This window comes from Balaenoptera borealis (assembly GCF_965194805.1).
Source record: "Balaenoptera borealis genome assembly, chromosome: 15".
NCBI lineage: Eukaryota > Metazoa > Chordata > Mammalia > Artiodactyla > Balaenopteridae > Balaenoptera > Balaenoptera borealis.
In genome coordinates this window covers 4,767,819-4,795,178 of record NC_138871.1, presented here as the reverse complement: position 1 = coordinate 4,795,178, position 27,360 = coordinate 4,767,819, and the positions used below count along the sequence as shown (strand labels likewise).

Here is a 27,360-nt window from a genome sequence, read left to right as displayed (position 1 = left end):
GTTCTCCACACTGTGTCAGACCCTTGAGGACAGAGACTATACCATTTATTTTGTCCCCTGCCCACCCATCCCACTTAAAGGGCTTAAGACAGTATGGGGGTGTTTTAGGAGAAATTTGTTTAAAGTTCAGGGGTTAAATTACTTTATTTCTACAACCCCAAGAATAATACCCAGGATATTTTTATGATAGTGATAATAGTTCAGAACTCTAAGAGGCACAGATAAAGCTGTTCTATAGTGAAATTATTTGTATTTTCTGCTCAAAACAAAATTACGTAATAATTAAATATCACCCACTGCTATGGCTTGAATGTTTGTGTTTTCCCCAGATTTTTTTTTTTTTACCATCCAGAAATTTTATTTAATTCCATTTGAAATAGTTCAGATTGCTAAACTTTACCCCACAGCTGCTTCCCCTCCAGCTATTTACAATGACATTTGAGTGGAATAAAATATTTTGGACATTCATAGTTTGTGACAAAACTTACCTATGTTAACAACAAATCATGGTAATTACAGACCTCATATTATATTAAATTGCTGTAGTACTGTAACCAACAGCAATAAATTTGTATTTTAAAACATGTTTATAAGTTGTCTTTTCATTAACAAAAGAAAATATTCCAAGACACTGGTAAACTGCAGAAATAGCCTTCCTATCTTTGCAATTCAAGATTCTGAGTTTAGAAGTTATAGTTTAAAATTTTTAAACACAATCAGAATAGTCTAGCTGTGTTTAAAGCTTCTGGTAAAAACCAATACGGTTTGTAGCGTCCACACCCAGCTCTAGACCTTTTTTTTTTCTTTAGCCCACTAATGATCACGTTTTTCCATACAGCATTGAGTAAAAAGTTAAACTGTCATGCACGTCAAATTGCACGACAAAGTGTAAGTCAGTCTGGTGATGTCATATTTTACCAAAGGACTCTCTCCCCAGATTTATATGCTGAGAATCTAACCCCAAAGAGAATGGCATTGAGAGGTGGGACATTTAGGGGCTGCTTAGGTCTTGAGGGAAGAGCCCTCACGAATGGGATTTAGGGCCTTATAAAACAGACCCCAGTGAGATGGGTAGCCCATTCCCCCAGGTGAGGACACAGTGAGAAGGTGCCAATTGTGAACCAGGAAAAGAGCCCTCACCAGAAGGCAACCATGCTGGTGCCTTTATCTTGGGCTTCCTAGACCCCAGAACATTGAGAAATACATTTCTGTTGGATATAAACCATCCAGTCTTTGGTTTTCTGTTATGGCAACCTGAATGGACTAGGACACCCACCCAGCAACCTTATCTCTCCTCTATTGTAAATAGTTTGAAAGTTCCAACAGCCACCCTGTCAACAAGAGGGACAGAACCACCATGAACACAGCCCAGGGTGACCTTTCTTCCCTTTTATACTTCAGAGAATTGGTAGAAACGCCATCCAGTGACAACTTTTCCTGTCTTGTTTGGGGCACAAAGAGTCAAGCATCCTCTATTCTCTAACAGTTACTACAAATTAGCAACGTGCAGACATTCTCAAGTTTACACATGAGCTACCGCACTAGTTTCCCTAACTGGGGAGAACCTGACATTTTCATTCAACTTGGATGATCTTTTCAGGAAAACTTTCACTTAACTCTTTGCAAATTACCCATGAAAATATACGTACTAGGTCAGAACCTTGGGAAAAGAAAAAAGGATTCTATGAAGAAATGGCATCAAAAGATCACACCGTACGGAGTGTAGGTGCAAGCAGTACCGTGAGTCTGAGATATCCTTCCTCCTTTAGTTGTGTAAGAAGTGACATATGCAGGACCTGCCACATGCTGTTGAAAATACGACTCAAGTGTGGGCATGTGAAGGTTTTTGGGTAGGACCTGCCCTTTCAAAGCTTCCTGTGTGAGTTGCGTTTTGATCACTGGTTCCAATTTCTTCATTTCCCATTTCTTGATTTACAGAAATGAAGATGATTCTCAGGGTGGAGCCCAGAATTACAATGTCCTCCACTCTGGCAACAGAACAAATGTCCTGAAGCAATGACAAGACCCAGAGAGAACAATGCTTTATTTGAGCTGGATATTTCTTTGGCTTATCGCAGGAGGGAAAATTAAAGGATTTAATACTTCAGGTAGGGGTTTTTCACTTTTCATGCTAACCTTGTGAGTTTTATGGTCCAAGTTTAAAGTGACAGGTGTTCTGTGATACATCGGCAGCATGGCATAATAATATAGAACATTGTCTTTCTACTTTTAAGATGGGGGTAGGAGGAGAAATTATTGGGGTGAACAGCTTTCAGTTGATACCACGCAACAATGTGGAACTCAGTTACTATATCTGGGTGTTCAGTGGAAGCAGCTGAAGAGGAATTAAAGGTGGGTTGGCATGTTTAACAGGAAACCTCCGTTGCTACTTGTGATGCTGAAGACCAGTGGGAGGGAATTAGAACATGAACTTCTTTTCCCCACAGAATGGGACCGTGAAGGAGAAAGACACCCAAGGGAGCTTAATCCCTTGTGAAACCAAGTACTCTTTGTAAATATGTTAGAATTCATCTAATGTGTTTCTGTGTTCCTTTGTTTATTGTGGTTTTCAGATTGCTCCACTGGAAAACTTCTTAAGACATACTCTGCAAGGTGTGGGGAGGAGTTTGTCTTATTTTGTGATTTTCCAGAGCCACAGAAATCCCATTTCTACCACAGAAGTCAACTCTCACCAACCCAAAGCTCTGAACACCTGCCCTGCAGTGGTAGTAAGAACCTATCTGATGTCCAATGGTACCTACAACCTCAAAACGGAGATCCGCTAGTAGAAATTACTCGAAACTATCCTCACGTCATCCAGGACAAGAGCACCCTTCATTTTTTGACCACAGAGATGAATAATGCTGGGTCATATATTTGTAGACCTAGGATTAGGTAAGTCCCAAGTACATTTTTATCTGAAAACATTACCAAATCCTTTACTATCTGGATATAACATCTGTGTTCACAGGACCTTCTTAACTTTCCTAGGAGCCCCCAGGATGAGGCCTGTTGTGTCAAGATGATATTAGAAGTTAAACCCAAGACAAATATGTCCTGTGGGAGTTCCATATCACAGGAACAACTCCTTCTTCTTGGTAGCATGGGTTCCATTTATTGCCCCGGTCTCAGCCCCCAAAGTGATACACAAAGTCCAGAGGTGACCTGGTACCAGGTAAGAATGACTTCACTGAAACTGATGCCAGAGTTTAGTTTTTATGGTAGCATCTCCTTATGTAATTTATAGAAATGTGAGTCTGAATCTGAGCTCTAGAGTTTCCCAAAGACTGGCCTCACGCCTGCAGAGAAGACCTGACTTTCTAAAGCAGCTTTCCCCTAGGTAGCCACAGAGTCTGATGTTCCAGTTATTAGAACCATCCTTTTGATCAGTGCCAGAAAAATTTCTAAAATTCAAGTACATTACATGTGAGGTTAAGACATAAACTTATGAACACCCACTCATGCAGAAGACCAGATTTGTTCAATTTTACTGCCTTTGGAAAGCAAAGGGCATTGCTAGGGTGAAAGGAACACCCAACAAGCATGTCTTGAAGGGTTTCTGAAAGAAGCAGGAGACTGGAGTACTTTCCAAAGAGGACACCTCTGGAAAGACAGTTAAGGCAAGCACCTGGTGGCCTGGGTGACATGTGTCTTGCACAGGTGAGTCAGTGGGGAGGGAGGGCAGTGCTAAGAGAAAAAGGGAACAGGAATCAGGAAAAGACAAGTTTCAGAATGATTCTGAGTTATGAACCACATGTGAGTAAACTTCATAACAAAAACATTTCACATTTCCATTGTATTTTATAGTTTTTCTAAGTCCTAACAGATATATAAATGCCGCGTAAGCATCTCTTCCAAAGTCTGGGAATGTCAGTTGACCCAGGGTGATGGAATCTGGGAATAGAATTTAAATCGCCTCCTACATTTGGAATAATTGGCTCTTTAAATATTTATTTATTTATTTGGTAGTGTCAGGTCTTAGTTGCAGCAGGCAGGCTCCTTAGTTGCGGCTCACAGGCTCCTCACTTGTGGCTCACCCCCTCCTTAGTTGTGGCACGTGAACTCTTAGTTGCGACATGCATGTAGGATCTAGTTCCTGGACCAGGGATCGAACCCAGGCCCCCTGTATTAGGAGGATGGAGTCTTAACGACTGCGCCACCAGGGAAGTCCCTATGATAATTGTTTGAAGTTCAATACTTTGTTTTAAGAAATCATGCAAAACTTTAAATTTGACTTCCAAAGATATCTATTAATATAAAAATATCATTTTAAATTGCCCCTGATCAAAGTCCAGAAAGTGGCCCATGTTTATCTGTTGGCTTTTTGTACCTCAAAACTTAGCAATCAGAGTCTCCTGGAGGTAAAATTACCAATGGGTGAGACAATATTTCCTCACTTGATTCTCTTGAGATTCAGTGACAACTGGTGTTATTATGTCCCTTGTAGAAAGAAGCGTACAGGGAGGGTGAGTGTGTGCTTAAGGTCTCAATTTTATATTTTAAAATGACACTGAAATTGTGCTGCCCTCAATAAAATCCTAATTTAAGAAGCACCTTACTAATTATTAGAGAAGTGCAATCAAAACTACAATGAGGTACCGCCTCACACTGGTCAGAATGGCCATCATAAAAACATCTACAAATAACAAATGCTAGAGAGGGTGTGGAGAAAAGGGAACCCTCCACACTGTGAATGGGAATGTAAATTGGTGCAGCCACTATAGAGAACAGTATGGAGGTTCCTTAAAAAACTAAAAATAGAGTTGCCATATGATCCAGCAATCCCACTCTTGGGAAAGTCGGAAAAACCTCTAATTTGAAAAGATACATGCACCCCAATGTTCATTGCAGCACTATTTACAATAGCCAAGATATGGGAGCAACCTAAATGTCCGTCAACAGATGAATGGATAAAGAAGGTGTGGTATATATATACACAATGGAATATTACCGAGCCATAAAAAGAATGAAATATTGTCATTTGCAGCAACATGGATGGACCTAGAGGTTATCATACTAAGTGAAGTAAGTCAGACAAAGACAAATACCATATGGTATCACTTATATGTGGAAGCTAAAATATGACAAAAATGAACTTATTTACAAAAAAGAAACAGACTCGCAGACATAGAAAACAAACTTATGACTACCAAAGGGGAAAAGAGGGGAGGGATAAATTAGGAGTTTGGGATTAGCAGATACACACTACTATATATAAAATAGATAGATGACAAGATCCTACTGTATAGCATAGGGAACTATATTCAATATCCTGTAATAAACTATGATGGAAAAGAATATGAAAAAGAACATATATATATGTAAAGTGAATCATTGTGCTGTATAGTAGAAACTAACACAACATAGTAAGTCAACATACTTCAATTAAAAAAAAAAGAAACACGTTAATTTCATAACCTCTAAAATGAGGTTGGTAAGAATAGCCGATGGTTCTGTTCATTATTTTCAGTTCACTCTTAAGAACAAAACTTCCCATGGTTCAAAAATATTTGTAATCTGGGATGACAGATGTCTTACTACGTCAAGGTAGGCTGTTCCCAAACCAGGCTTGCCCTGTTACTTAAAATGAAAATGCATTTGAATTTTCAATGATTGTATCCCTGAAATGAAAGCTATTTTCACTTTCTGGTAAGCACAAGCCACACGGTAGTTGCCAGATTTCTGCATATACTGCTCTTATGAACTAAACCCTAATGTTGTATGACATTCACAAAAGGAAGCTTTATTTCTCTTCTCTGGGGCCTTGACTGCAAATGTCAGGATGTGTTTAATGGTGACTAGGCATCTGTCTTAAAAGTAGGCAAACGATGGCTGTTGTTAAAATTGTATCTTCTGACGGAGATTTGGACAGGTCATTATTTAGGTTATGTTTCATGAATTGCATGAAATGCATGAATTGCATGTGTGTGTACACGTGCTTACACACACACATGCACACACACAGACAGTGTCCTGGAAAGTCACGGACCCCATGGAAGTAGCATATCACTAAAAGTGATGACATTAGGCAGGAAGTAATACCCAGTGTTCCTTTTCTTCATGCTAAACCACAGGTACTCAAGTGGAGGGTGGATCACACTTAACATTATCTCAAAACCGACAACACTAACACTGGCTGAGAGGATGAAAACAACGGTGGTACTGAAGGCACATGAAACTGCTGACCAGGGATGAACCTGCCGGTTGTATAGAACAACCAAGAGAAATAAATCCATGTGCTGTAGTCTCTGGGGGGTTCCAAAATATTTTTAATAGACACCTCAAAAAATTTAGACTTGGAGATTCTTTTTTTTTTTTTCACACACACACACTGTATTTTATTTTTACAAGAGATAAATAGACTGACACCAAGCATTGTACATGGATGACCACAGCAAAAGCAACAATGATTGCAATTACCAAACACGAAACACACTCATGCTATGTCATAATATTGACATTCAGTCCAGTAATCCTCCACTGTAACAGCTCCTTTACTTTGCAGTGAAAATTGATTTGTATAGTCTTTGCCTCTGAGTCCTTGTGGGATTTTTTTTTTTAATTCAAACAGAAATAGACTTGGAGATTCTTAACTGAAATATTGAACGATGAAGAAGTCAGAATAAAGGGAATTATCTGTTCTTCATTCTAATAATATTTTCCTAATTCATAAAAATCTAATGGGAATTCCCTGGTGGTCCGGTGGTTAAGACGCTGCACTTCCACTGCAGGGGGCACGGGTTCCATCCCTGGTCGGGGAACTAAGATCCTGCAGTGCAGCCAAAAATAAATAAATAAATTAATTAATTAATTAAAATAAAAATATAATGAAAAATAGCTTTGGCATAAGCAGACTTCGTCTTAGATGATATTACATTAATGGGAGGGCGTTTTCGGTTCTTTAGCTAAACGAATCTTTGACACCAGGCAGAATTATAACACAGGGCAGTGGGAGAGGCTCTTCTGCAAGGGCCTGGGGCACCGAGACATGGGTACCTGTGACATGGCTGTGACGTCCTGGCAGTAAGACTGTGCCTGAATGACTTTTCCACTGGTGGTTTAAGTCAACCTCATTCACACGCCACAGTGCTGACGTGGCAGCTGGGTCATCTCTGAACCCTGAGTTCCGTGGAATTTTCGCACATAGACCTGCCACTTCTTCTCATTTCCTTTGGCCTTGTTTTCCTTGTCCCCGGCACCTGGTGGCATCCTGCGAGCCCAGGGACATGGATAGCCGGTGAGTATGGTGAGACTTGCCATACCAAAGGTTGATGCAGTTCCTGGTAGGGAAGAGGTAAAGGTCATTTAGATTCGATTTTTTGGAAGCTGTTTCCAAGGTCCATACATTGGCCCATTCGATTGTTCTCGCTGTGAAATTTCAGAATCCTGGGCAACTTCCTACGGTGTGTACAATGCTACAATCCGCAGGTTGTCACATGTGTCAGTTCTCTCTGGGACTTACTGATTGATGCTCCTCCTTCTGTAATTTGTTCTTGACTGTTTCACATCCGAGCAAAACAAAGAATTTCCTGTGTGGCCTCACTGGCACTTCTCTTTCCTACTAGGATCATTTGTGATTATGTTATTAGATCAGCTTCCCGTCATTCTTTTTTTTTTTACTTTTTTTTTTTTTTTTTTTTTAATTTATGGCTGTGTCGGGTCTTCGTTTCTGTGCGAGGGCTTTCTCCAGTTGTGGCGAGCGGGGGCCACTCTTCATCGAGGTGCGCGGGCCTCTCACTATCGCGGCCTCTCTTGTTGTGGAGCACAGGCTCCAGTCGCGCAGGCTCAGTAATTGTGGCTCACGGGCCCAGTTGCTCCGCGGCATGTGGGATGTTCCCAGACCAGGGCTCGAACCCGTGTCCCTGCATTGGCAGGCAGATTCTCAACCGCTGCGCCACCAGGGAAGCCCCCCATCATTCTTGACACAAATTTCTTGCCACTTATCTCTTTGATGTTTTGTTTGAGTTCCATCCCATAAAGTCTTGGTGATACACACTAAGCCATATTTATCTTTTTATTAAAAAAAGTCAGGCCCACTTTGCAATTACGCACCCTCCCTATGGCCCAGCTGCAGTCTGGTTCCAACTCTGCATCCCCTCCTCTGTGTTAATTTCTCATGTGATTTATGACACACCTCCACTCCAATTTCTGCTTTTTGTATGTTATTACCATGTCCTCTAGAAGTTTCATCTCTGAATTTTACCCCGTGCCCTGAAGCTTCCTTTTAAAATGTTCTTGATAGATGTTTAACCTTGTCAGTCCCACCTCTTGGCCTTGTTTTACTTCCTACCTGCAGCTGCCCAGCTCTGACCAGTTCTGACCCTCTTCTCAGCTCCCTGCCAACCTACTGGAAATTCTTTCTTGGGCCACAGGAACCACACCAGAGACTTGGGGGAGGGGAATTTCTGCTTCTACGAGTCATCAGGCAAAGGGGAAGGGAAATTCCTCAAACAGAACATGAAACTCAGAATCAGAAAAACGTAGATAGATTCTCAGGCCTCTCATGAGCTATATGGTATAGAACAAAACACAAACTTCAGAACCTTGGTTTTCCCATCTATAAAATGGAAGACATAGAATCTGTGCAAACCAAGTCAGAGAATCCTTTGAATGTTCATACGAGATACACATGAGAAATAACTTTGTAGTCTACATAGGTAATGAGTTCTTACTATTGATATTTTGTTACTTTTGTTGTTTATCTCTTTTCTTTTGACTGCAGTGGTGAAAGATATACCACTAGTACTCTTAGTAGGAAATTGGAAAGCCAGGTGCTACACGGAGGTTAGAGGATTAATGATTATAAGATTAATGATACACTGATACCCCATCATTCAATAAATACTACTGTGCCCCTACCACTTCCTAGACCCTAAACATACAAGGGTGATTATGATAGTCTTTGCTTAAATTTACAAGAGTTTCCACAGTCAAAAAAGAGCTGCAAGTCATTTTTCTAAAAATGTCTGATAATGTGACTCTTATGCTTCCAAACCTTTCTTCCAACTGACTTGCATTTATTCACCCCTTATTTACAAAGACCTTATTCTTGCTGGCATGCTTGCTGTATCCCGGAAATACAAAGATCAAACACATCTACTTGCGTCAGCGCTTTCACCTTGGCCTTGTTTCCTACATACAGGCTTTGCTTCAAGTGTTCCTAAAATGTCAATTACTTTCTTCTTTTTTTTTTTCCTTTTTCAAATTCTTTTCCCATTTAGGTTGCCGCATAATATTCAGCAGAGGTCCCTGTGCTATGCAGTAGGTCCTTGTTGGTATTGACTGATTCCTGCATATCCTTCAAGTCTCGGATTAGACTGGGGGAAGAGTCCCTACTTTTCCTATGAGGCAGAGCCACCTGTGTGTGCCATACTCTGGCTTACTGCTCAGACGTGCATCCTTAGGCTGAGAGCTCGCTCAGAGAAGGGATCTGTGTTCATTCCTCCCAGTGTGTCCAGGACCAGCTAAATGTCTTGGCACAAAGGCTGCCCTCGACAACTCACAGGAGGAGACACCCCAATGCATCATTACTATAAAAGGGCTATCGTGATGATGGGGCAGAAGTCACTGATCGTGCTCGGGGAGACTTGATAACTTCTCTCCGTGAGAGCCACCCCTTGAGTTGGATTTGAAGACTGAGCAACAGCCTTCCCAGTGGGGAAAGGTGGTGGGAGACATGTTGATTGAGAAAGAACGTGGTTATGTAGGGAATGACAGGTGGGTAGAGGGGCAGAAGCAGGAAATGAGTTGGGGAAGGAATGGCAAGATTAGGCTGTGAAGAATTTTAGACTTTACCTTCAAGGCAAAGGAGTGTCCATGAGAGGTTCTAAGTAGGAGAGAGAAATGTTCATAATTGAATTTTAGTTCTCACTCAACTTTGAGTCCACTAGGAGTTAAATAATTGTTCCTGAATCCCAGTCCTTCTTTGTCAAATTTAGATACATCTGTTTAGTTATTTGCTTAATGTTTTCAATTTAACATTTTTTTCTTTTATTCGAGTGAAATTTATTTAAAGAAGAAACTTTATGTAAGCCCAATACACAGAAAATCTATATCAATTTCCAGATATATAAGTATACGTGTTTTTAAAAAATTCATTTAGGTATCGACCACTTAGACCACTATGAGTTTTCTAGAGTCTAGGGGCCTGAATCACGCTTTGGGCTTTACCAGGTTAAACAGCTCTTGCTGGGCTGTCTTGATCTCCACATGTAATTGCCTTTGAAAATGCTTCTCGTTTCAAGTAAGAATCTTACAAATATAGTTTTGAGCAGAATCTTTTATAGCTTGGGAGTATTATGTTCTGCAATGTCCTTATATCAGACTGACCTTCCCCTTCCTTGGTTCAAATTTGTGAAGTTTTGCTATAGGTTTGCTATAGGTGAGCTTAATATTAATAGTAATTCTCTGGTTAAATTATTTAATTTTCTTGTCTCTTGGATTAGAATGGAAAACTACTCTCTGAAAAGAGGAGCAACCCAATTGAAGTGGATGAAGTTTATGACTATCACCAAGGCACATACGTGTGTGATTACACTCAGTCAGATAACTCAAGCTTATGGACAGCCAGAGCTGTTGTGCAAGTGAAAACCATTGGTAAGTGAGGTTTTTGGTTTCAATATTTGAGATTTCAACCCCAATTACCCAGTTAAAGTTATCTTCTTTGGCTTAGTGATATTTTTCCTTTTTTTGTGGTGAGGAAGGAGACAGTCATAGCCTACAGTCATGTAAAGCCTGGAATGTTGGTGAACATCAATTTTCCATTAACCTAGATTCCATCCTCCAAGGAAGGCCTAGTTCTGGGTCATATTCAAGTTGTCACAAGTTGGGTTTTCTATGCATTGATTCTGGTTTGTTTTGTGATAAATTAAAAAACAATATTAAAGGTTCATGTAAAGAAATAAACAAGATTAAAGATTTCACACATAAGAGATAATAAATTAAAAAACAATGTTAAATATTTCACACCCAGAAATAAGTGACACTCATGTACCTATCACCAGCTTTAATAATGGTTTTTCCATCTCATGGTTTCTTTGTCGAAACAAAACAATACAGATACAACTTGAGGCCTTCCCACTTCCTCTCTTTGCAGATATAGCCCACTCTGAGCTGATAATCCTTTCCATTTATGTTTTATGCTTTTTCTACATATGTATGTATCCATTAGTAAAACAGAATATTGTTTTATGTTATAAAATGTGTTTTGTGTTATAAACACATGGTATTGTTCATAGACATTGTTTTGCTAATTTGTACCCACATCAGCAATGAACAGATTCCCATTATTCCCAAGTAATATTTGGTGGTTTCAGACTGTGGTGTCAAGTGGACTCTCTTTTTTTCATACTAATTTACGTTTCCCTGACTACTAATGAAGTTGAATATCTTGCCATTTGTTTATTGGCCCATTGAGCTTATTCTTCTGTGACTTGTCTGTTTTTGGCCCAGGCTTTCCCTTGGGTGATTCTTATTAGATTTACAAGTGTAAAGCATGGATAAACTGTATGATGTAATCAATTTAAGCATGGCCTATATCAAAACATAACCATACAGAATGGTTGACTTTGCTCTTAGTAAATATAGTAATCAATTTTACTTCCTTTTCTTTCATTGCAAGATACAAACCACATGGAGCGTCCTGAGACCAAGTCAAACTCCCCTGCTTACTTCCTGGCCCTTGCACTCTGCAGTACTTTAGACCTCATCGAGTTAAATTTATATTAGATTGTTGCTTGGATGAGGGGTTAGAAGGCAAATACCCAACTTGGACCACTTGCCCCTCCAAGCGTGGTTGCTCTTTCCCTCGGGCATGATAACTCGCCCATCAAATTTTCAGTGGCAGAATCTGCTTTTCTCTCTCCCAGAGGATGCTTTTCAACCTCTGTCACATCTTTTGAAGTCTTCTCTGACATCATTCCTGTCTTCCTCATTTACTCATTCATTCTTTCATTTATTCATTCTTACACCAGTATTTGTGGAACATGTGATATGTGTCAGGCACTGGCCTTGGTGCTAAGGTTGTAAGAATGAGCGCCTGGACACTTTCTCTGGCCTCCCAGAACTTACCGTCTCGTGGGGCAGACAGAGAGGAAACAGGCTACTACAGTTCAGTGTGATGAGTGGAGAGAAAGGGAAGCAGCAGGGCATGTGGGGGACCCACAAACCCAGACCTGGGTACCCTGAGGCTGGGTGAGAACCGAGGGGTGAGGACAAACTAGCCCAGTGAAGGTGGAAAGGATGCCGTTCCAGGCAGAGGGAGCAGTACAGTTAACATCCAGGAGATGAGAGACAGCATGGTGCTTTCCAGGGAGAAAGAGAAGGTCAGTTGAGGGTATCTGGAAGGAGAACAGACATCACACTGTTCTAGTAAGTTTGGACTTTATCCAAGGAAAAATGGGGAGCCATTGAGGGTTCTATGTGGGAAAGTGTCATGAATAGATCTGGATTTGAGATAGATCGCTCTGCTTATTATGTAGAACATGGGTTTGGGGGGGCAACAAGGGAGACAGAGAGAAGAATTAGGAGGCTGCTGTGGGTCAAGCAGGCAACTGCTGATGGAGGCCTGAACTAGGAGGGGCAGTAGGGATGGAGAGAAGAGAGCAAACTCCAGAAATACTTAGGAAGTTACACGTGAAAGGGTTTGGGAATTGGGAGTGAAAAGAGGGAAAAGGAGGGGTCCAGTATGAGAGCCAGGTTTTATGCTGGGCAACGAGGTGGACTTTCTATAACTTATTGAGAGAAGATGGGATGGGATGGGATGGGATGGGGTTGTATGGGATGGGATGGGATGGAGTGGGATGGGATGGGATGGGATGGGATGGGAAGGAGTGGGATGGGATGTGATGAGATGGGGTTGGATGGGATGGGATGGGATGGGAAGGGGTGGGATGGGATGTGATGGGATGGGGTTGGATGGGATGGGATGGGATGGGATGGGATGGGATGGGAAGGGGTGGGATAGGATGGGATGGGATGGAAGTGGAAGGGGTAGGATGGGATACATAAGGGTGGGATGGGATTGGATGGGAAGGGGTGGGATGGGATGGGAAGGGGTGGGATGGGATGTGATGGGATGGGGTTGGATGGGATGGGATGGGGTGTGATGGGATGGGATGGGAAGGGGTGGGATGGGATGGGATTGGATGGGAAGGGGTGGGATGTGATGGGATGGAAGTGGAAGGGGTAGGATGGGATACATAAGGGCTGGTGTAAGGCACGGGTGCGGGGAGCAGCAGGTTTGAATCATGTTCTAAAAAGATGTCTCTGGTCACTCTTTGAGTAGACTTAGCCGAGGTGATTAGAAATGGCTTTATGTGTGTGTCAACAGAACATGTTGATGGAGTTTATGTGCAAGGTGAAAGAGGGAAATCAATGACGGATTACTTTTCTGGCATGATGAGTTGGTAAACAGCGGCACCATGTAATGAGACAGAAAAAATACTGAAAGAGAAGCAGGTCTGAGGAAGAAATTCAGTGTTAGGCTTGAAAGGACTTTGATTCATCAAGTCACCATGACAAGTGGGTATTCGGATAAACCAGTCTGGGATACAGGCTACTACATCAGGAGATGTGAATGTGAGGGTGGCCGCCGGCACGATATCTAAAGCCGAGGGAGAGTGGGGTCACATGGGGATTGAGTATAGAGAGGAGAGAGCCTGGAACATCCAGCACTGGGAGGCACGGGGGAGGAGAAGCATCCCCACGGGAGATGGAGAAGTGGTGTGAGAACAGAGAATAACTATCCCAGGGCTCAGCGATAAAGTGTCCCAAGAAAGAGGGAGTGATGCACGGCCTCATGTGGTGAAGCCTGGAAACTGATCCTTGGATTTGGGAAGAGGGAGGTCATGATTTACATCAGCAAGAGGGTATCCGTGGAAAGGTGGGGAGGGAGCAGTAAAGGAAGTGAAATTGATGACGTAGGTGAGATGAGAGAGCATTCTGAGGGCCAAGAACTTTCAAAGGGAAGAGGCCTGGAGCGTGAGCTGCCCCACAAGGAGAGTAGGTGGAATGAAGACCACAAGGAGAGCCCGGGGAGAAGTGATACTCACAAGAGGCACAGAGGAGGAGGAGCCCGTAACACTCAGGGGAGTGAGCAGAGAGGGGGAAGGCGAACATCAGAGCACAGAAACGTGCACCCCGAAGAGGAGAGGAGAGCACGCCCAGCGGCATCCAATGCTACTGAGAGGGAAAGCAGATTAAAAACTCAGCCGTGCCCAGTGGATTTAGGTGCAAGGAGGTCACTGGTGACTTTGGCCAAAGCGGTTTCAGTGGAGTGATGGGGGCAGAAGTCAGACTGCAGGGCAGGGGAAGGGAGGGAGGAAATGAGCACACAGCGCTCTTTCAACAATTTGGCTGCAAACGAAGGAGAATGAATGGGGCGGGGGTGTAAGGTGAGGGTTTTTTCTCTTTTTTTTAAGATGGAGAGACTGAGCATGGATTAACGCTGATGGGAAGGAGAGAGAGAGAGAGAGAGAGAGAGAGTCAAAGATACAGGAGGAAGATGATGTAATTGAGGGAAGGAGGTCCCTGAGAATTAAGAGAGGACAATTCCAGAACAGAGGTGATGAAGTTTCCTTTCTTAGGAGATGGGACATCTTCAGGAGGGAGTTTGACAGTGGAGGCATATGTGAAAGTTTTTGGCAGGAAGTTGAGGGATAAAATGATTCATGAAGGGCTGAGCTCACCTTTATTGTGAAACAAACCATGAATTTGAGGATGGAGGGAGGGGTGGGCTTCGATCTGGCTGACCTGTGCATTCTCTCAGGTGCGTCCTCCTTCCTGTTGGGTTACTCAGCCGGATGCACCAAAAAACAATCTTGGAGGAGAAGATGGGGTGGGGTTTCACGTCTGCAATGGGCCCGCGGGGCTGGCCTGGAAGAAGGTTCCCCCCGGGCAGGTACGGATTTATCAAGGACTCATGTTTTGCTAGCACCTGCAACCTGATGTCACAGTCATTTCTGGAGGCGTGATTTTCACACGGAAACTTGAGTCTCTAGCCTTGTACATTATGGATGAAATTTGAAAAGGAAGTTCCAAAACATTTAGATCAAAGTGTGACTGTGCATTCAAATCTTCAGGAAGCAGGCCTTCAGATTTCCCAGTGCAAATAATAATTTTTATTTTCATCTTTTAGTGAAAAACACTAATCTCAAACCGGATATTCTGGATCCCATCAAGGACACCCTGGAAGTAGAACTTGGTAAGCTGGGTGGTGTGATCACCCTTGAATGATATTTTGCTTCTGGGAGCAGGTCTAAGCGTGTTACAAGGAAGAGCATCGGGATTTCAAATTAAACAGAATTGGGGGTGAATCTAGACACTGCCACTGACTAGGTTTGTGATCTTATACAGTTATTTAATCTTTTGAAGCCTCAGGTTATAAATCTGGAACTAGACAAAATAAAACTGACCTCACAAGGTTGCAATGAGAAATATGGGATGATGTATTGATATATTAGGTGACTTGTATGTTAGGCATGATCAATAGATTTTTTTTTTTTTTAAGATTCTTCCTTACTCCACCCAGGAACAGTGGGTTACACAGATTGGTTAGGTTCATTGATTAAATCTATAAATTTAACCAGTTTACCAACTTAGGTAGCATTAACCTCTACAAATACAGTGTTTGGTCTAGACTTTAAGATAAATTGTAGGAGAATACTACAACCCTTGCTCAAATAAGTTGTATTCCAAAGTAGTGTCTTCTTTGGGGTAGAGGGGGAAAGCGACTTCCTGTGGTCCCCTTTGATTTTGTCAGCTTCAATTACATCTACATCGTCCCACACAGCCAAATAAGAACTGTTCTCTTCAAAACCAAGTGCTGGTTGTTTCAATAAAATAAGTGTTCTTTTAAGTGCTAATAAGATGTTTATCGTTGTAGAAAGAAAGGTAAAAGTAGATATTATGGTAAAAGACCACTGGGTGGCGGTTTCTTTTAAATGCTAATAAGATATTTATCATTATAGAAAGAAATGTAAAAATAGATATTATGGCAAATCACCACTAGGTGGCGGTAGCGGTGTGTCCTGATTATGAAATAGAAATAACAGTACGGACAAAAATCACAAGAATGAAAGGAAGGAGGAAAGAAGCAGGGAAAACATTAATTAATTCAAAAATAGCCAAGTTACGCAAGGTACCAATGAATTTTAAAGTATTACTGTGGGGAAAGCATTATTAAGGTGCAAAGGTGAGTTTTCAAATGGAGTCCCCAAACATTTCACGGTTAAAATATTGAGTTTGAGGAAGAGCACATCTGGATACCCCTTACAGAGAAAATGGGCAGAAAGAGGATAGCGTAGTAACATGCATGTCCGTCCACAGTGCATCGTTCAAAATACAGCTGAATATCTAAATACTTTCTTCTTTAAACTACATGCCGCCAAAACCTCAGCATTTTCATTTAATATGCAAATTCTAGTTAGTATTTCTTTACTGGCACCCTTGTACTACTTCAACAGCAGCGTCGGAAGACAGAGCTGGTCCCTGAAACTGCTCATTTTCCTGGTGTTTATCCTTAAACCACATCAGAACCCGTAGTGCTGTGACCATGCCAATCTTCATTTGCAGAAAGTAGTCACAGGTTTGAGATCTAAGAGTTGCCCAGTAGAGACAAACATCCCTGGTTTCACCTGTTTCCGAATGAGATACAGGTAGACGTTTGGCATTGTCTGGCACACCTGTTTTACCTGCGAACCTGACTGCCTCAGGGAACAGTTTCCAGGTGGTGTCTTCCTCCTGCACAGGACAAAGTGTTCTCACGGGCTTCCTTCCTGTGTTCTGTGGCCCCTTTTTGCAGGAAAGCCTTTAACTCTTAACTGCACGGCCCGATTTGGCTTCGAAATAAACTTTAAGCCTGTGATAAGATGGTACGTCAAAGATTCTGACCAGGAGTGGGAAGTCCCAACACCTGAGGGGAGAAGGTAAGAAAGAAATTAGCGAACTTATTCTTCGCAACTCACACTAAAAACTTTCACCTTTAGAACCCCCTGAAATGTACACACAGAGCTGAAGAAACAGATGGAGTTGGTGTGGCCACTAGCGCCAACTAGTGGTGCAAATAAAAGTATAGAAATGCAAAGTTGAGTTAATTTTAAACTTGGGGGCCAAATGCAGTTTCAGAGAGGGCCATAGAATGAAATATTTCCAGGGTTTTTTTATTGTTATTTTTTATTTTATTTTTTATTTTTGGCCGCACGGCTTGTGGGATCTTACTTCCCCGAACAGGGATTGAACCCAGGTCCTAGGCAGTGAAAGTGGTGAGTCTTAACCACTGGACCACCAGAGAATTCCCCCCACCTTTTTCTAAAGTAATCTTTTTATTTTATTTTTTATCAATTGTTTTAAAGTTCAATTTGTAGTAACAATTTGATGCGGCTGCTTTGCCCACCAAACTAACAAGCAGGCATAACAACCCATGCTGCTTGAAGAGCCTTGGCACATGGAACAAATGGGAAAGGATTCTGCACCCCAAGTCAGCCACTCTCCATTCCCCTCTGTGCCGTCCAGCCAGAGTGGGGTGAGTCAGAGCCCCAGTACTGGGGTCCTTAACAGTCCAGAGCGTATGCAGAGAAAATGGCACAATAATAAGCGATCTGACCGAAAATATGAGAAGTGAGGAATAGATGATGCAATCCAACCTGGAAAAGGAGACCCAGAGGTGAGATAGCTGCCTTTTTTTGTTTGTTTGTTTTTGTTTTTTTTAGGCATATCTACAGCAGCTTTATTTACAATAGTCAAAAATTAAAACACGGTTACATTCATTCATACAGTGGATTATTATTCAGCAGTAAAAAGAACAAACTAACTAGAGAAGGAAAAACTAATCTAAGGTGAAAAAAATCAGAACTGTTATTCCTTCTGGTAGGCTAGGCATTGGCTGGAAAGGGATACAAGGGAACTTTCTGGGAAGTTGAAAATGTTCTATACCCTAATAACCATTTGTCAAAAGTATACAGCTAGGGACTTCCCTGGTGGCCCAGTGGTTAAGACTCTGCCTTCCACTGCAGGGGCACAGGTTCTATCCCTGGTCGGGGAACTGAGATCCCTCATGCCATGCATGAGAGAAAAAAAAAAGTATACACCTAGACATTGTGCACTTCATTGTAGGTAAATATTACCAAAAAGAACCATATAATGACAATGGAGTAGGTGTAGGGAATTAGTGAAGGCTTAAATGATACAAAAATGGCAGGATATTGATAACTGAGGTATCATTTTATTGTTGTCTGCATATGTTAAACTATAACTTTTAAAGAAATTAAAGAAAGAAAAAATAGTCTTATATTTACCCAGACATTTGCCAATTACAGTCACCCTCGTTCTTTCCCGTAGATCCGATTACTGTTGTAATGTGGGATCTCTGTCTTGAAGTACTTCGAAGCCATTAAGTTTTATGAGAAGCTAGACTTAGTTAGCAACCCAGATTAGTGGGAAGAATTTACTGGGAAGACAGTTTGTTTGGCTCAATGGAAAATAAAACTCTAGACATTTGGAGCTAGTGACCCTCATTTTTCCAACATCTGTTCCAAAGTAATAGCCTCTGTATTAAGCACTTCCTCCTGGTTTTTAAAACACTTCAACAGACTAATGTGATATCACTTTGAAGAGTATACATCATTTAAAAAATAAAGGATGGGTTTTGGTAACAGTAATCAAATTTAGAAAGAACTTCTAAGACAAGGGAACTCATTGGGTCCCATATTAAGCTGATACTCAAACTTGAAGGTAGTCAAGCATGGTAAAGGGAGTATGCACTGACTTTATATGTTCTTGGGTTTGAATCCCTGTTTTCTACCCATTTAGCAATGTGCACCTTAACCTCTGCGAGCTTCCACCATGCCATCTATCATCTATGGATAGCAAACTTCACTTTGCAAGGTCCCTGTAAGGAGTAAATACGGTAGAGGTGATATGCTTATCACAGTCTCTGGCAGGCAGGAAGCATCCAGTGAATAAGAGTGGGTATTGTAGGCTCCAAACAAAACAGCCTGAAACATCATCCACAGAGACAATATTCTTTAATGTGAAGACAGACTGCAGACGGGCCACTTTAGAGAATCCAAACTGTGAATCAGTGCCGAGATTCACACTTCCTGGACAGGGCAGAATGACACAGGGCCAGGAATCACGCTGCCACTTCCCAGCGGTGTGACCTTGGATTGTCACCCACCTTCTTGCCTGTTCTGAGCTGCTCAAGTCAGGATGATCACACCATTACCTGGTGGGGCTTCTGTGAGGGGAGCCATGGAGGAGATTTGATCCTCTCCTCCACATTTAGCGCTCAGGGGACCAGAGGACCGTCTGATACACACAGCCCTCAGTAGAAGCTAGTCATTTCTAACATTAGTCTTAAATTGTTGTATCTATGCTCAAGGGGAAATCTTAGAGTAAGGAAGATCAGATGAGCCTCGCAAGTAATTATCGTCTAGTGTAAATGCTTAGAAAGATGCTTAGCTGATTCAATCATTTAATAAAAAACGAGCCACCTCTGACCATCCTCTGTCTTTCCGGCATCGCCTTGTACCATCTGATCCCACAGCTCTTCTGAAAGCCAAACGGTTATCTACTTATACGTGTTCCAAACATTGCAAATGGGTGTCAATCTGTGTCACTAAAGGGGTGTGGTATTTTCCCTCCTTTCCTAGTGTTAAATCCACCTTAAAGGATGAAGTCGTCGAGCGTGTTGTCTTCCTGAAAGAAGTTACTCGGAGTGATCTTCGCAGGAAGTTCATTTGCTTTGCCCAGAACTCCATTGGGAACACTACCCAGTCCATCCAACTGAAAGAAAAGAAAGGAGGTGAGCCTGAAGGTGACTGCAGAATGCATGCAACTGCTTTCACCTGGGAGGAGAGGAACTTTCCTAAGGAAGTGGCCACAGTGATGATCGCCACTAACATGCTCTAGATGCCAGACAACATTCTAAGTAAGCAACGTGCTTGTGCTGATTCATTCAGTACCTTGACCGAGGCCACACAACTAGTAAGTTTCACATTGGTGATCCAGAGCTGGTCCTCTTACTAATATTCTGCATACGGGAGCTGTGTTGGAAAAGCCTATCATTCATTCATTCATTCATTCACTCCTTAGTTCATTCACTTACTCACTCATTCATTCTACAAAGACCTACAGAGCATGCCCTATGTGGCAGGTATCGTACTAGGACCTAGCTCCCTTTCCTATTTTCCTCCCCTGGCTTCCAGATCCAGAGAATGTGATGGTCTGGTATCAGAGAGTGAAGGAGAAAAAAGAGGGGAGAAAGAGTATTCCTGTTCAGTTTAGGGGCGATATGTGTATATCACAGATCATAGCCTTTTAAAGCCAGAGAGGAAATTCCTGGTAAGGAAGAGCTGTTAAATTTCTTCAAGAAGATGCTCAGAGATGGAGGTGATATCATTCATTCATTCAGTTAATAGAGATGAGAGAACAAGCAGGTTTTGAATGCTTGTGAGGCTTAAATAAGACACATTTGGTGCTCCTGGTGCATGCTCCATAGAGGTGGGTCAAAGGTGCCACGTGTTGGGTACGGTGGAGGTGAGAAAGTAAGTCTGCCACGTGTTGGGTACGGTGGAGGTGAGAAAGTAAGTCTGCCACGTGTTGGGTACGGTGGAGGTGAGAAAGTAAGTCAGGTGTGGCTCTGGGCTTCAGGGAGTTTAGACTTTAGCAAGGTCGATAACACGTGGAAATAATTTACAGTATGCAATAAGAGGGACACAAATGGGTTGTGTGGAAGCTTATAGGAGAAAAAAATTTTAGAAAGTAGTTTTTGTCAGTTTCCCGGCCACCCCAATCAGAAACTACCCATTACCCTGGGTTTTCTTGAGTTCATTTTATGGCAATTCCCTCAAGATGTGATTTAAGATGTGTCCAGATTCAAGAGAAATGTTTCCAGTAGATTTTGATAAAAAATAATAGGGCTGGAAAAGGTGCTGGGCAGGCCTGAATGTGGCCTTATAGGGGAGGCGGGTGTTGGAGGGGACGCAGCCCCTGTACCTGCTCACGGCGGCCGCGTCTCCGCAGTGGTGTTCCTCTACATCCTCCTCGGCACCGTCATGGCCCTGGCAGGTGTGCTGACCGCAGGTGCGCTCTTCTACATGTACTGGATTGAAATAGTGCTGCTGTACCGAACCTACCAAAACAAGGATGAGACCCTCGGGGGTAAGATGACCCAACTCGCCTCAGAACTGACTTAGAGGGAGGGGCTTGAGAATTGGATGTCCCACGATGGAGGAAGTCATGACCCTCAGGCTCTGAGACCCTCCTGCAGGTCTGGTGGCTTCACACCTGGGAAGGGCTGGGAGCCCAGGGGAGAAACAAATTCTCTTCATCCAAGTTACTAGGAATCTCGCCAACGATGTTATTGTAGGGCACATTGGACTTGAAAATAACTCTCCACTCACCAACCTGAAGCAAGATGGCGGATGACTTACCGTCTCCATGCCTTGGTTTTCTCTTCTGCAAAGTAGGGCTGTAATCACAATCACAATGAATGCAATGTGGGTTCTTTGAGTTAAGACATATTGAGCATTTAGAACAGCATGTAGCACATAGTAAGCACTCAGTGACGCCAGCTCCAGCTCTCATTACCTCTTGAGGACTGAGTGCACGCCAGGCTTGTGTATCAGCTGCGGTGATCGCCACTGAAATGCTACAAGCCAGGCAGAGGCGTGAAGTCTGTGCCCCCGGTGGAACTGCTAGGGGATGTTAAGAGGTTGGGATGGAATCCAGGCAGTTTGGTTTCGAGCCCCCATTAGCTATTGCCTCAGTTAACTCCTTCTGTAAAGTGAGGGGTTTGGAGATGTGGAAATGTCCCTAAAAGAGTGAAGTTCTGTAAAATACTAGCACTAGTACTATCCGTGAAGTCTCAGTCAGTTTCCCCACGAGACAGGCTAATAGCGTTTATTAACTTTTGCTTCTTTACACTAGAAGAGCTGCTGGCGTGTTTTTCTAGTCCCGGAAGGCTCAAAGGTTAGAACGTTGGCAGTTTTAGTGAATGATTCTGTTGCTTGGAAGGAGCAGAATCCCTTCTGCTGGATTCCAGGGACAATTAAATACTTACCTGATTGGGATGCCCCTTTACACACACACCAGTGGTTTCCCCACACTAGGAACTCACTGAAGAGCTGGCAGATCACTGGGAAAAGGGGCAGCAAAGAAATGCATCGATCACACTTTTCTTTAGACCAGTGACTGAGCATACACACTAGAAGTCCTTACGCCAAGAGGATTTTGAGGTTATTTTTCAAATAGCTTTTTAGCTTTTTTGAATTGAACAAATTATCTAATCACTGTCTTAATTGTTCTCCTAGACAACTTCATACTTCTTTTTCTAAAATGCTATTTTTCTTAAGATTCTAGAGCTTGTACAGAAGACTCAATCTACTGTGAAACATCTTATTTTTATTTTTTGGAGGGATGTTTTTTACCTTAATTTATTTTTTAATTGAAGTATAGTTGATTTACAATGTTGTGTGAGTTTCAGGTGTACAGCAAAGTGATTCAGTTTTATATATATATATACATATATGGATTCTTTTCCATTATAAGTTATTACAGAATATTGAGTAGAGGTCCTTGTGCTCTACAGTAGGCCCTTGTTGGTTGTCTGTTTTATATACAGCAGTGTGTATATGTTAATCCCAAACTGTGAAGTATTTTAAATGTGTCCCCTCTCGTTTGCACAGGCAACGTTTTAGTAATCTGACAGGGAGGCAGAACCCAGTTTTCAAGCACAGTGATTCATTACATTCTGTGGCCAATCTAATGTTTTTCAGCAAAAAGACTGTTTCCTGTGAATATCCCAAAATTTGGAGAGACATAGGACGTCAGAATTGTGGGGATCATCTAATTCTCCCACTCTCTAATATTATCACAAAAGAAATTTAACATTTTCAGGTTATAGAAAAATCCTAGTTTGCTGGAGTGTCACAGGGATGTGGAAAAAATCAGGGTGACTATGGTGTGTCACACAGGAACTGCATAGCATGTACCTGCTGGCCACGCCCCCTGAGCCGCCGCCTCCCCACCTGGCCAATGAGAAGCATCTTAGATGCACCTCCAGGACCTCGCTCTTTGGCATCCTCCTCTCTTGACGCCAGACCACCTGTGTTTCCCTCTTCCTTTTCTGTTGCTGACACTTCTGTCAGCTAAAGCCTCTGAGGTTCACGTTGAACAAACTGCCAAACTGCATCAGTAACAGCACTGCTGTTTACTACTTTGTAATAATACTATTTGTCAGGCATTGTGCAAAGTGCTGGAAGACGAGCCAGCTGTGTCCAACTCCAGAGCCCATGGGTTAGCTTTTGAGATTTTCTATGGCTTCCAGTTAGTTCCTTAGCACATCCCAGAGTCTATGTGCATTTATAATAGTTGAGTCAACAGAGGCATATGAGGCCTTAAAAATACCCTAAAACAAGTTCCAAAATATAGTTTTCCATCTAAAAGGGAAAGGAATGAATATTATCTTGTGTCTGCTATAAGTCCGTCACCAAATCCTTCCTACACATTATCCCAGGCGACCCTGACAGAAGCGTGCCAGGGAGCTATTATTATCTCATTTTACACACGGGGGTTCAGACACAGACACATGTGCTGTCAGCTCGCTAATGCACTGGGTCTCCGCAGTGCTTTGCTCACTGGGTATTATCAGGCTTTGGTGGAGGAGACTCCACTTTGATGTGTGACTAATGAGACAGCAACGCTGCAGAGCAGAAAAAGCTCAGAGGAACTCCTGAGAGCATGTGATTTAATCAGAGAAGGCCCCAGCCGTTTGATCTGACGTCAGTGAAGGTGCAGGAGAGCCTCATCGATGAGAATCTGATTCTGGGTGAACAATCAATACCCCTCAGCAGTGTGATTCTGAAATGAACACAGATGCTGCTTTTCATTTAATAAATCAGCGCAGTAAGGATCCCACACCTTAATTCTTATCCATTTACCATATGGTTCGAGCGTATGTAGGTATGCCACGGGAGTAAAAAATCTGTCAGTGGCTTGCATTCTTTATTGTGCTTCTTCCTCAGATAAAAAGGAGTTCGATGCTTTCATATCCTATGGGAAATGGAGCTCTCTTGAGAGTGAGGCCACTTCATCTCTGAGTGAGGAAAATTTGGCTCTGAGTCTATTCCCTGAAGTTTTGGAAAACAAATATGGATACACCTTGTGTTTGCTTGAAAGAGACGTGGCCCCAGGAGGAGGTAAGTCCTGCACGCCAACAGAAAACGTAGCACAAGAAGGAGAGTTACGTGCAAGCACTCTCTACGTTGTCTTGTCATTCTTTCTGTTGGGCTATTTATCTTCTGGAAGATTTCATGAGCTTAGAACTTCTGGGGCAACAACACAGAAAAATGTGTGTTTCAGAGGCACGCTCCATCATCAAAAAAATCCATCTTCAATGGATATATGCATATGTCTAACTGAACCACTTTGCTATACACCTGAAACTAACACAACATTGTAAATCAACTATACCCCAATATAAAATTAAAATTTTAAAATTAAAAAAATAAAAAAAATTGCCACAAGGGGAAAATAATCCATCTTCAGGAAAAAAAAAATATTGGAGCCCAGGGAGCCTTCCAGAATGAAGATCTCTTTTCTGGCTCCTCAGCAGGAAGTTATCTCTGTCCTCCCAAACGGGTGGTCCCTTGTTTTCTGGGACTGTGCCTGCCACAAACTCAGGACTGGGTCCAGCAGGCTCCCCAGGCCCGGGCCCAGTTCTGGGCACGATCAGATATGCAGACCTCATCCTGTCCTGCTGACCTCCTCTGCCTGAGATGCCCCACCCAGGAGCCTGGGACATTCCATGCCCCTCTCTTATCCCAGCCAACCTTGTTCCAACGAGCTTTGCTCCTGGAGGAATTGGCAATTTGTGGAGACAGAACACAGGGAGGAATGTGAAACTGACAGTCACTAGACTCTGGAACATATCTTCAACTGTCCACAGAGTTGATTTAGTAGAAGTGATCAAGAAAACCAGGCTTCCTTTCCTCTTTGCCTAAGAGTGCCCATTGCAAGGAACCCGCTGGGTGGATCTGGGAGATTCAGGGTTATTGTGACTCAAGGTTTAACAACAACAATGTCATGTATACACTGATGTGTATAAAATTGATGACTAATAAGAACCTGCTGTATAAAAAAACAAACAAACAAACAAAAAAAGAACTAATACTAAACTTTCTTTGGGTTATTTGTATGGAAGTATGCTAATATAAATGTTTCAGACATTACATGAAATTTCTAAAAATCATATATGTTCTGGTATAATGTAATAAGTCATAATTCTAGTTATTACTTTAAAATGTGTATCTCAGAAATAACTAAGTTTCCTTGTCAATTGCATTATTATGAACTTTTATCAAATCTTTAACCGTGGTCATTAAAAAAAAAAAGCCAATAACAATGTCGAATAATTAAATCTTTTATTTCCAGTGTACGCGGAAGACATTGTGAGCATTATTAAGAAAAGTAGAAGAGGAATATTTATCTTGAGCCCCAGCTACGTCAACGGACCCAGTGTCTTTGAACTACAAGCAGCGGTGAACATTGCCTTGGAGGATCAAACACTGAAATTGATTTTAATTAAGTTCTCTTCCTTCCAAGAGCCGGAGTCTCTACCTCATCTAGTGAAAAAAGCTCTCAGGGTTTTGCCCACTGTCACTTGGAGAGGCTTCAAATCAGTTCCTCCCAATGCCAGATTCTGGACCCAAATACGCTACCACATGCCTGTGAAAAGCTCCAAAGGATTCACGTGGAATCATCTCAGAATTATCCCGAGGATTTTTTTCTCTAGAAAAGACTCAGTAAAACAGAAACCACTGGGAGGCGCTCCCAGCCTGAAGGACGGTGAAATGGGCCCTGAGCTGCCTCCTCCTACACCCCTCCCGTCCTGTCCCTGGTGAGTAGAGACAGACCCTGATGGATAGAACACACGGCGTGGATGAGGCTGATATAAAATAGGAAGCATTCTGCCCGCCCTGAGCAAGTGTGGCAGGCACGGGAATGACACGAAAACTACGGTGGGAGCCTCTGATTTCCTGGACGGAGGGAGAGCGAATTCAGCCCACACGGCCCCTAAGATTTTCCTAGTGGCCTCAGCGGAATCAGCAGATACAGCCACTTGGCTTTGTGGCTATGGACTGTCACGTCTTCTACGTATTGTTCACATCACTTTATATATCTTTGCAGTCAAATAAATGTTATTTTATTAGCAACAAGTGATTTAAACTTTGCCTAAACCGTCTCTGTGAAGGAGATAGTTCTTATTCCGTGTTCACCCATTCACTGGAGCACAGAAAGCAAGTAGGAAAGGCAGAGACCAGGGCCACGGTTCTTCTCTACTGTGTCCTCGTGAGAACTAGAAGGAAGAGCCCCTTCCTCGGGACCCGTGTAGCCCTGAGCCAGGACACAGGGCTTGGGGAGAAGAGTGGGGCTAATTTCAGCTCGTCCTTGTCGCCTTGGCCTTTGCGCAGGGCATGAAGTACACAACCTTACTCTGGGCCACAGGAAGTAGGAACCAATTAGGCCAAAATGATTTGGAGGAGACAAGGAACAGACCAGCAGTTATGTGCAAAGTAGAAAGGCAGTGACAGGAGTCAGAAGCCAGGGCAAGAGTCTGGAAAATAAGTGTCTACACTGGTTAAAAGACAGCAAGATTGGGGCTTGAACAGCGCTTAAGTCTGAGCCTTTGCCTCTCGAGGCTGGTGGTCCCCATATGCTTCCTGACTCTCTGGTCTCGTTGAGTTCCTCCTAAGTGATGGGCCTTAGGCTAGAGGACCAAGTAGCTGTTCCACGTAGACGAGGCTCCTTTCATTCTCACCAGTGTGTTTTCCTGATGAGAGTTCAATGTGTGGTTAAAATGGTGTTCTTGTCTCATACGAAGGTACAACACTCATGCTTCTTCTTCCCCGGTAGAAGGGCGCGATTTATTTGAGCAATAAAGAAAAGCAATTTCTGGACTCATTCACGTTTAATGTGTCCCATCCGCTTGTACGAATGTGATCCAGGTTTGGAGGGGCTCAGAGTCATTGCCATCTGGCCACTGCTGGGTGCCTATGTGAAAGGCTGTTGAGGTCTTTTTGCACGGAGACACCCACATCACAAAAACCACTGTGGTTTTGGCACCAAGCAACATCCTTGTTGGGAATTTCAGTGATAAAGTTAAAGATGAGTTAAAGGGTATAAATTATTCCTGGAGGACTTTTCTTGCGGGAAAGCTCATCGTAGGGTCTCAGAAGGGAAGGACCGACACTGTCATTGTGCCCTTGTGTCCTGGTGATGACTAGAATCCCTGGTTTTCCTGCCAATCACCCTCAGACATCTAAGACTCAGAAACCCCTTTTGGCCAGTTTGTCCAGATAT

At 42.6% G+C, this 27,360-nt stretch overlaps 1 protein-coding gene across 1 annotated transcript in view; it reads left to right on the top strand.

Annotated features, from left to right (window-relative positions):
* IL18RAP (interleukin 18 receptor accessory protein) overlaps positions 1–26,317 on the top strand; it is a 47,768-nt gene extending 21,451 nt beyond the window's left edge. The window contains 11 exon segments of the mRNA XM_082357391.1: positions 1,939–2,108; positions 2,574–2,895; positions 2,992–3,175; positions 10,446–10,596; positions 15,137–15,202; positions 16,802–16,925; positions 19,650–19,801; positions 21,022–21,159; positions 24,024–24,197; positions 25,432–25,790; positions 25,793–26,317. Coding sequence (XP_082213517.1) covers positions 2,039–2,108; positions 2,574–2,895; positions 2,992–3,175; positions 10,446–10,596; positions 15,137–15,202; positions 16,802–16,925; positions 19,650–19,801; positions 21,022–21,159; positions 24,024–24,197; positions 25,432–25,790; positions 25,793–25,849 — 1,797 coding nt within the window. The 5' untranslated portion in view covers positions 1,939–2,038 and the 3' untranslated portion in view covers positions 25,850–26,317.
* The last annotated feature ends 1,043 nt before the right edge of the window (positions 26,318–27,360 follow it).